Raw genomic sequence first — 11,051 nt, forward strand, 5'->3', positions numbered from 1 at the left:
GTAGTAGTTAGTAGTAGTAGTAGTTGTAGTAGTGTGTAGTTGTGTAGTGTGGTGTGTGTAGTGTGTGTGTGTGTGTAGTGTGTGTGTGTGTGTGTGTGTGTGTGTGTGTGTGTGTGTGTGTGTGTGTGTGTGTGTGTGTGTGTGTGTGTGTGTGTGTGTGTGTGTGTGTGTGTGTGTGTGTGTGTGTGTGTGTGTGTGTGTGTGTGTGTGTGTGTGTGTGTGCGTGCGTGCGCGCGCAGATTTTATCATCAGCTTCGAAAGTTAATTCAGTCGGTTCAATTTACTTTTATCTTTTACTAATTCAGAAGAGGATAAGAAATAAGTTAAACTGAGATGAAAATTAATTTACACTGGTATAGGAATAAATATTTACTGTTTTTCAGTGAAGTTTCTGAAACAAGATAAGTTAGTTTTAAATTAAAAATGAAATGAGGTAACGAATATTGAAAATTAATCTCTCGTGAGAAATAAAATATATGCAAGGTGCATAAGGTCTCTGCAGAGAAGTAAAATGAATAAGAAAGATTCTATTTAATTAACGTCATTATTCTTTGTCAAATATTCCTGGCTGATCCGTTTATCAAAATGGATTTATAAAATGGATTTATTATATGGAAGGGCGGATATCTTATGATTGAAATACGTCAATCGGAAGAGCAGACTATATCCTTACTTTGGCGTGATCCTTAATGCAGTTTCCGTAAGCCCCAAGACCTTTTGCCGCCCGTTACCTTTCCCATTTAACGTTAGCGACGCTGGAGCAATTACGTTAAGCAACCAAGTTCGTGCGGCCGCCACCCACGCGATTGAAGAACGCGACGCATGTCACCTAAGAAGATCGAAGGCTTCGCTAAGGCGATCAAAAGAGCGACGGCTGCCTAAAATAAACGGAAACGCGATTACTGTCATGCGGAAACATCTCCGTCGAGGAACGGTAGCGGATTCCGAGTATATCAAGAATCTAGAATTTTTGTAACAATAAAATGGCTATCGAATTTATCAGCATTTACCACGGATATCTGGTATTCTATCATTCTGCGACGTAAATGTTTATCAAGTCACACAAAGTGCGTAGGCCGAAGGCCGTTTCCGAGGCAGAAAGCAAAATATGGCGAGGTATTTCACCGCTGTGGGAAGAATCGATATGAGTAAACAGGGTTTCGTCAAGGTGACGTTAATTTCCTTTAGTGATGACGATCTCGTTGTTTACTGAGAGACAACTATTTGTTGTTTGTGATGTATATAATTGCACGACAAAATAATTATGATTAGAAGCTCCATTTTTATAATTGGACACTATAATTTTAGTAATAATTATTATTATATTATAGTTCTATACAGAAAACATAGTTGTTCCAAAAATAACTGTAACTATCCTTTTCCAAGGAGGCCAATATATATTTTTTATACATAGAACTAAATATAATAATTATTACTAACATTATAACAGTACTAATAACTATAAATAGTGCTTTGTTTATCACTATTATTTTATCATACAATTATAGTCACACATCAAACTTTTCAGTATGTATTTCTCAGCCATTTAAATGAAACATTCCCTTTAAACGATTTAAAAAATGACAGATTCTATTTGATTTCTGATAATCTGCAACGTCAAATTATATTGAATGCTGTCTAAAAACGGTGAACAAAATATCTAGCTTAATGCGGACGCAATTGATATCAATCTGCCGCAATATGCTTGGCACTGCTAGCATATAATGTATTAACATTTTACCTAACCGTTGCTCCGTCGAACAATCGTTTGGGAATGATTGTTTCCGTTCCCATAATGCCGAAGGGATCACGCGAGGATGTCTTTCGATCGAACGTCTCCATCGCACGCGTCAGTCAGCGTGACGGTGTCATCGAGGAAGACGAAGATGCGCGCGGGACGGCGGATCATCACCTCGCGTGTTGGCCTTCCGTGCTTATGCGATATATGTACATGGCAAAAAGCGCTTGCGAAAGAGAAAGAAAGAAAAATGCATATACGAGAGAAGAGAAAAAGTGGAATTTATTCCTCTGGAATAGAAAAATCCCTCGAGAATGATGAGAGATACGACGCCTGCGGGATAGAATAATAATCGCGAGACCTAGGAAGACTTATCGAGGAAAAAGGGGACTGAAAGACGCGCAAACATAGAAGTATTGAAGCGAAAGTTATGACACGAGATATAAGAAGAACGAGGAGTAAACAAGCGCGTATAATCAACTCGTGGAATAAAGTGTCCTCGCAATTATAATCGCGAGGGAGTCTGCGGGAGCAAGAATTAAATGGGATTGGATGAAGACTTCTGCAAAAAAAAATCAGTCCCTTTTTTTTCCACCACCCTTTTTTTTCGTGAAAGTTGTTTCAAAGCGGAAAAGATGAACTTCAATTACTTTCAGAGAATTTCTCATTAATTGAAGCAAATGGTGCACCCTTCTGCAAGAATTATTTACCTTAAATAACCGCACGAATTTTTTGCTCAGGTTTACGTGGTCGTGAAACACCCTCTGTCGTGTCTCGGCCATAGGAAGGGCGTAGTAAGAGAAAGCGGAAAGAAAAAGAAGGAGAACTGCATCGCGCGGGGATGAAAAGAGGGCTTGCAATTGTGTGTGCGTACACACATAAATGTTGTATGCGTATGTATGCGCGCAAAAGGAGAGAAGGAGAGCGCGATATAGGGGCAGCTGATCTAAACATAGAGCACGCTCGAAATATAACGAGGCGCAACCTTATAGCCAAGATAGAGAGATGGAAACAGAGAGAGAGAAAGAGCATGTTAAAAGCACCGACAGTTCACAAAAATGTGAGATGCCATAACCGAGGGAATCCAGCCGCCGATAGATTGTCTTCTTCCTGCGCGCCGCGGCGCCGATTTTCCTCCGACGTCATCGCCAGGAACGGTGATCGCGTCGTGGCGCTTGAATTTATGAGAATAAAATATTCAACTGCCTCCGTTTGACAATAACGTCGGCAACGTTGTATAGCAAACTCGGGGGACAAGAGATGAAAATTCACGTAGGTAGCAACGAAAGGAAATCCAGTAGAGAGACGAGGGCGATATTAATATAATACGATAATACGAAATAAACACAACGTATAATAAAATAACAGGAAAATGGAAAAAGAAGAGGAAATATTGTAATAATTATAGATAAATAACTATTGTTATTTATTGAACGTTTTAGGATGATATATCTTATGAGCGCTGTGAACAAATACAATTTAACAGCAGAATGTATAATAACTTAGACGCAAGGTAATACAAAGATTACTGAAGATAATTAAAAAGAATAATTATTAAAGTATAATTACTAAAAGATAATTAAAAAGAAAAAAGTAAAGATAGCAGAGATAAATTTACATAATTAAAGAATGAGAATAACAACAAAGATTAGTTATTATAAATAAAATCAACGGACTCTTTAATTATTTCAATTCATTTACAAAATTAATGTCTAATCTCCAGACTCTTTCACTGGCAACTCCAGTTATGGCATTGATACAAACTTTATATGTAGTGGGACGCAAAGTAATAGAAAGTATAAAATGTCACTGAAACATATTTCCCACAAATCCAAGTACTACGAGTACGTCTCAGGTTTACGAACCGAGGTCTTGAAAAATGCTGTCATCATTGCCGCCGCCGCCGCCGCCTCCTCCACCACCACCACCGCAGATCGATCCACTGGAGTTGCTTACGTTCGCGCGTTAACGCGAGCGGAAGACCTTACTTACCGACTACCACGAGACAGCATCTCGGCGGCATATCCGTCCCGTCCAGGAACCGTCGGGCAGGCGCCGAGTACGGCGGCGAGCGGTCAAACGAGCATCAGCAGCAACAGCAGTACGCATACCGACGCTGTCGCGCCGACGGACGCACAGACGCGCGCGCGTGCTAGATCTTCTCCGACCTTTAATTGGATTCCGTTCGAGGCCTTATAAAATCGCGAAGCGTGCGAGAGAAGAAGAAGAGGAAGAGAAGGCGGACGACGACGGAGACGCGAGATCGCGTGTGCGACGACGGGACGACGACGGCGGCGGTGACGACGACGGAGACGATCTCCTTTTCCGTGCGTTCGCGAGAATCTGCGAGATCGCCGACCTACGACACGCTGCCGCGAAAAGCGGTTGTTTCATAAGTGTTAACGCGTCGGCGGAAAGCAGAAGAACACGGGGGCAGACGGAGAGAAGGAGAGTGAAGGAAAAGGAGGAGGATCGAAAGAAATGATGAATAAGGTACGAAAAAAAGAGGAACGAGTGCGCTCGTAATCGTCCAAGTTATGCGCGCACGTAATTGATCTTGAGCGATAGATCAATATTAATCATCGGAGTTTTGCGTTTTAAAATTCTACGTTCCTTTTCATTTTTTCGTCAGAAGTAGTGATCTTACGATTTCTTTGCAAATTAAAAGTGAAATGTCCAAGTGGAATGGAAAGAAAAGAATTACGTGAAGAAGCTTTCCCGATTGAAAGATTTGTAACTTCCAAGAAGTCGATCGTATAATTGTCCGTGAACTTCTTTCCTCTTTCTTATCTTTCTAATTCTGGATCTCTAATAATGTATTATTATTTCACAAGAGTTACATGACTTCAACGAACTTATTGGATTTATGTTTCTAGGAAAAATTTATATGACCATACAATTATTATTAAAGGAAGAAAGCCTTCTAATTTTGGATTTCTGATTATGTATCTTATAAGAGTTATATGACTTCAGTAAACTCATTGGATTTGTATTTCTAAGAAAAAATGATTGGCCGCAATTATTAAAGGAAGAAGGCTCGACTTTAAAAGTCACAAATGTAAACAGTAAATATATCAGAGAAGGCTATCCTTTTTATTAGAAAAATTACAACAGATACTTTTTAGTCTTGCTTGATATTTTGTCGTCTCTTATATGGCACGAAAGATTCTTAAATGGCAACTATAGTCTTACTATGCCATTCGCGTTGGTATGAGAAGCCTTCTTCAACGAAAAGTAATTTTCTAAGAGTAGTATGGCATTTACTCAGTCTTTTTACGTCATCTTCCAATCGAATGAAAAAAAAAAACAAGATACTTTTAAGAGGAATCTTAAAGTATCTTAAGATCAATGTAAAAAATGTTCGATATTATCGATCAGTCAAACACTTGACTTAAAAATTCTTACGGTCATTATCTCAGAATAATTAATATATAATTATAATTTTTATATAACTCATATTCCTTATTGAATTTTCAAGAATATTCTTACATATTTATTCAACATTTATTTTTTTTTTTTTAGTTCAAACTTTTTTCAGAGATATATTTTCTAATCATCCTTGAAGTATATTTCCCCACTCACACACTTTGCGAAAAAGATATAAGCTTGAAAAACACTTGCGCTGAGATCCTCTTACGTCGAGAGTGTGCCTAAGAATGTAGACGTGTATGGGAATGTATGCGTGCAGCATTTATTCGCCGCAGCCGATGACTATATACATACATACATGTTATCATTGACGAGATTGTATAAAAGAGTGTACGTCTATTCGTTGATTCCGTTGATGACTTTGAGTGGAATCTAATACGGCATGTTATATATAGTTATGCACATAGTTTATCCAGTTATTCATGCTCGCATGCGTTTCTTATTTCGATTATCTGACTACATAATTCTTCTATTCCGAAGTTCATTTTAGATAATCGATAATTCGGGAGAAAAAACGGGAGAAAAGTTTCATGCCTAATTTTATGCTTCGGATGCAAAACGCACAAAGCGGAATTGCGGAATCGCGGATTGTATTCATGGAATTAGAACGTGTTCTATTTTTGCGGGCCGAAAGCGCGCGTCCGCCAGGTATGCGTAGTAAAACTAACAGATTTAATAACTATCATCCTAGCGATAGTCTAGTGTTTCAGTTATGTATATTGTTTGTAATAGCAATTACATAATGCGTCTTTATTATATTAGTGCAGGCCTGCGATAATAAGCCGCGGCAAACAAGAATACAGACAAGAGTCGGTTTAATTACATTTGTTACGTGCATTTATTTATATGCAATTATAATTTGAATTGTTTGTGACGTATATTATTGTTTCCTCTTAATTGATCATTTATATATTTGCAATTTGCGTTGAATTGTAAATAGGATCTCGTGCCATTTTATAGATTGTCCATAAATTGCGTTTAAAATGTAAACAGATATAATCGAATTCACGACGATTTCGAAGGATATGATTTCGTCTGGCGTATCTATTGGATAATTCCGATAAATGCAGTTCTGCTCTTCTATTTTTAATGCATATCAGAGGCGCATGTCAGGCGCCTAGACGCGCCTTTGCGGAGGATTCATCGGATGGTCAAGTTTTATAAGTTCATTGGGAGCTGCGTTATATCGAGCGATCATTAGTGAATCGCGATCAAATCCCCTCTCATTATCGATAATTGCCATTCATAAACCTGATGATGTCATTGAACAATTTATTCTAAAATTGAAACTTGAATGTCTCTCCCATTGAAAACGTCCAAATAACGTTTTAATGAAGATCTTCTTGCAGGATACAGACTAATTGCAAGATTTCATTCCAAATTTCTAGTGTCATCCTGCGATTTTTTTCTCAGACATATTTTTACCAGCATCACTTCTGTGTTTCTCATGAATGATTAAATAATAGATACAGTTTCTCACCGTATCTTAATTTTCACTAGCGAGATCAAAGTATACGATTTATACGGAGAGATATTACTTTTCTTTCTCGAATTTATTTATATGTGACTCGTGAGACGTACAAATGTCGCGTTCTGAATGTATTCGTCGGTTTGTAAGACCCCGAAATAGATGTGATCGCGATGGCTCCTTGTATGCGGATAACGTTAGCGTGCGCCGGCATATTATCATGGCAATTAAAGAATGAATTGCGAATTGCGCTGATTTGAATATACTCGTTAGCACGATGCACCACGACGAGGTTCGCCACGAAGAGAGACGGCGCGTTCGTGCGTGAAAACGCCAACTGACCTATGGCATTATTCGCTTACCTCTCTCATCCCCGGCGATGTGCATCGTACATCGTATACATAAGCGACGGTAACATGAGGTTTTATCTAAAGACCTACATAATTTATAATTTCATGGTAATTATATGCGCGATGAGGCGAAAAGCCTGGCCACGAGGGTCAGGCGCGTGGTTAATGAATTATTAATTTGCGTCTTTTTTTTTTAGCAATTTTGTGTTCCTCCCGAATGTGCAAGCAATATGATAACCGTAACACGTCGCTGTGATGCTCGTCGATGGGGATCGACAGAGATAATAATTGTTTTAATTCTTGGTTGAAAGTATATGTTAGTGTACATTTTCAATCGAAAATTAGTTGCAAAAAATTAATTAAAAAGAAATATTTGAAATTTCAATGTGAAAAATTTTTAAAGGTAGCGAACGTGTTAATTTATTGTACACTCTGCAATATTAAGACATGCTTCTACATTATTTATCAGCAAATCGATAACCGATTCTTGTAAGAATATTGTTATATTGTTTTTTTCCTTCTGTATTAATTGACTGTATTAATTATGTTCGAAGAGATTCCTTTTTATCGAATTAACCCGTTGAGATTGACAAATCGATTCGATATATCAAAAGAAATAGGAATAAATAAATAATATAATATACAAAATGTAATAATTATATTGACTAATAATTATATTGACTGTTTTCAGCAGAAAAAGCAGCTAATTGTTGTAAGATTCTTTAATATGATTAATTTATACAGTTATACATTGAGTGAGGAACTCAATATAAAATTAATCATATTAAAAACTCGTTAAAGCTGCTTTTTCTGCTAAATGCAGTCATTGACATTTTAGTTAAAGATCTTTCATCATGCGTACTATCATCTCAGCTAATACTTTATCTCGTTTATTTACAGGAACAGGCTCACGATGCCAAACAACAGATCGCCACGAGTCCCGAGGATACGGAAGACATGCCTGCGGGACAACAGGGCCCGCAGGTACCACGACGGCGAGGCGGAATCTCAGCGGAGCCGGTCTCCGAAGAGGATGCCACCAGTTACGTCAAGAAGGTCGTACCTAAAGATTACAAAACCATGGCTGCCCTGAGCAAGGCCATCGCCAAGAATGTACTGTTTGCACACCTAGACGAGAACGAGCGCTCCGACATATTCGATGCAATGTTTCCCGTGACCTTTCTGCCTGGCGAGGCGATCATTCGTCAAGGTGTATATTGCTCAAATATATCGTTTTGTGCTTCCGTCTGGTTGGTTTGTCGCATTAATTCATGGAATAAATGAATGTCATATATTTTTCCAAGGCGACGAAGGTGACAATTTTTACGTGATCGATCAAGGAGAAGTCGAAATATTCGTCAATGGCGAACTGGCGACGACGATCGGCGAGGGTGGGAGCTTCGGCGAGCTCGCATTAATTTATGGAACTCCACGCGCCGCCACAGTTAGAGCAAAGACCGATGTGAAGCTCTGGGGTATTGATAGGGATTCCTACCGCAGAATTCTCATGGGCTCTACCATAAGGAAAAGGAAAATGTACGAGGAATTCTTATCCAGAGTTTCAATACTCGGTGAGTCCGCTCGAAAATGTTCATTTCCTAGAGAGGATTATTATCCTACTTTACGTAGTAAATCAATCGGAATTTCTTCTTCAGAATTCTTAGAATAATAGAATCTTCTTACTCTGTTACAGACTTAAAATAATAAAAGTAACCCTTATAAGATTTTTAAGGATGTTAGAAAATAAAATACTATAGGAAGATAACATGGAGAGGGCCATCAATGATATTTACGATGCACTTTGCAGAATCCTTGGATAAATGGGAAAGACTTACAGTGGCAGACGCTCTGGAACCAGTGGCGTTCGACGACGGTGAAACGATAGTTCGACAGGGTGAACCGGGTGAAGATTTTTATATAATTGTCGAGGGTACGGCGGTGGTCCTTCAACAACGTTCGGAAGGAGACGAACCCGCAGAGGTCGGCCGTTTAGGACCATCGGATTACTTCGGTAATATATAAAATCCGGAACAGTTAAAAATGAATTTTCGTGAAAAGTTGATTACAAAATAAAGAGGATATACACTTATTATAACAGCGAGATAATGTTTCTAATATTTCAAAAAAACAAGAATTTACGATTTTCTCTAATATTTAAAGTTTCTATTCATTCATCACTACTATTTTAGATTGACGTCAGAAGCGAAAAAACATAATAAAAAGAAATATTTTCGATAAAACAATATTTGCAATTAATGAAATAGACTTATAAAATATACAAAAGATTATTCTTATTTCTGGGAGAAATTAAATCATATTTATTTCTATATAATTATTAATTTAACAGTTTGTCAACATAGCTGTCAACATAATTCATTTCATTTTGTATTATGCATTATGGATAATTTATTTTCCTTCTTCAGTTGTATGATTATTTATTAATTAATGAAACAAAAGGAAAATTTGCAATATATTTTACAAATCGATTCTATCGTTGTAATAAAACATTTTCATATTAAAATATTTTGCAAGAATTTTCATTGTATTTTCTTGCTTCTGATGTTACTCACAATCTGCAATAGTAATGAACAGGAGCTTTAATCTAATTCTGCCATTCGATTAACCACTAAACCTATAAATTTTTATGTGAAATTGTGTATGCAAAAGAGAATTGAAATAACGACGTGAATTTTTTTTGTTACAGGAGAAATAGCGCTACTGCTAGACAGGCCCCGAGCGGCAACTGTAGTAGCTAGGGGTCCGTTGAAGTGTGTGAAACTAGATCGGGCACGGTTCGAGCGGGTCTTAGGTCCGTGCGCCGATATTCTGAAACGCAACATCACCCAGTATAATAGCTTCGTGTCCCTTTCCGTATAAACTCGGTCTCTCCGCATCCTCCCTCCTCTTCCTAACTCCAATCTCGTCATTGCAGGCATCGCTGCCGATCATCCCCGACTTCATTTTCCACCGAGGGCTACGTTATTTTGTCGTACCATAGTTAAATCTTTTTTTATTTGATTAATATTTATATATAAGTGAATTAATGTGTTACGTCAGCTATCAATCAGATGTGTACACGCCATACACACAAAAAAACACAAACGGAATCGTTAGAGAGACGCTGTTAATATATTTACCGTAAGGCTATTTACGCACTGTGTAGCTCGCGACTCGATGCCGACGCGCATGCGAATTCATATTGACGTTGATCTCTTCCGCGCAATCTGTTCCTACTAAGATTCTCGTGCACGAGAAATTATTAATCCGTTAACGTCTCTTTCGAGAAGCTAAAACTCTAATTTTAAAAATAAAATTTATAAAAGAATCTAAAAAAGATCACAGATGATACCAAATGTTAACAATATGAATTAGAGAACAGATTCGTAAGATCAGGTTCCTTCTTGCTTGAAGACGCTAACGAGTTATCCGGTTAATGGCACGTTGCGTGCATTTCGCGTGCATTGTAGATATCTTTGATCGAAACTAATACGATATGTCCCGACGTAGTTTATAATCCTAAGATCTACGTCGAAAATGCAGGCGCTCATTAAGCTCATATTATTACGCGAATTCGTGATCGAACCACGTTAAATTATTCGAAAGTGATTTTAAGGCTTCTATTACATCAGAAGTGAAAAATTGTATTGCCTCCCGCTTTTGTTCGATAGAATAAATTAATGAAGTACTTTTTATGCATTCACGATAAATAATTCTGTCTACACTTATTTTTTATTTTGAATGTAAACTTCACAACATCCGATTAAAGTTGGCAGATTTTATTTTACGAATCTTCAATGAATTTTACAAGTCTATTCTATCAAAAAAAAATTAGTGACATGTAAAAAGCTGAGTTCTTTCATTGCAAATATATTGTAAGTATTGTGTAAAGCATATGTAATAAGTTTTCATTTCTGATGTCTAATCCGATATAATTACAGTAACGAGCCAGGAGCCGTAAATATTATCCATCAGCGAAAGGATCGGCGTTAATGATATTTTCTCGTTTACTGTTATATATTTTAAATGTTCTATGTTGTCTCATGAATTGTTAAATTATTTAACATTT

The 11,051-nt window shown here is 37.5% G+C and overlaps 1 protein-coding gene across 1 annotated transcript in view; it reads left to right on the top strand.

The window, feature by feature from the left end:
* LOC105622407 (cAMP-dependent protein kinase type I regulatory subunit) overlaps positions 1–9,862 on the top strand; it is a 13,214-nt gene extending 3,352 nt beyond the window's left edge. The window contains exons 2-5 of the mRNA XM_012203833.1: positions 7,886–8,195; positions 8,290–8,556; positions 8,793–8,996; positions 9,690–9,862. Coding sequence (XP_012059223.1) covers positions 7,886–8,195; positions 8,290–8,556; positions 8,793–8,996; positions 9,690–9,862 — 954 coding nt within the window. The remainder of the gene's footprint in view (positions 1–7,885; positions 8,196–8,289; positions 8,557–8,792; positions 8,997–9,689) is intronic.
* Positions 9,863–11,051: the final 1,189 nt, after the last annotated feature.

Source organism: Atta cephalotes (genome assembly GCF_000143395.1).
Source record: "Atta cephalotes unplaced genomic scaffold scaffold00044, whole genome shotgun sequence".
In the NCBI taxonomy this organism is placed as follows: Eukaryota; Metazoa; Arthropoda; class Insecta; order Hymenoptera; family Formicidae; genus Atta; species Atta cephalotes.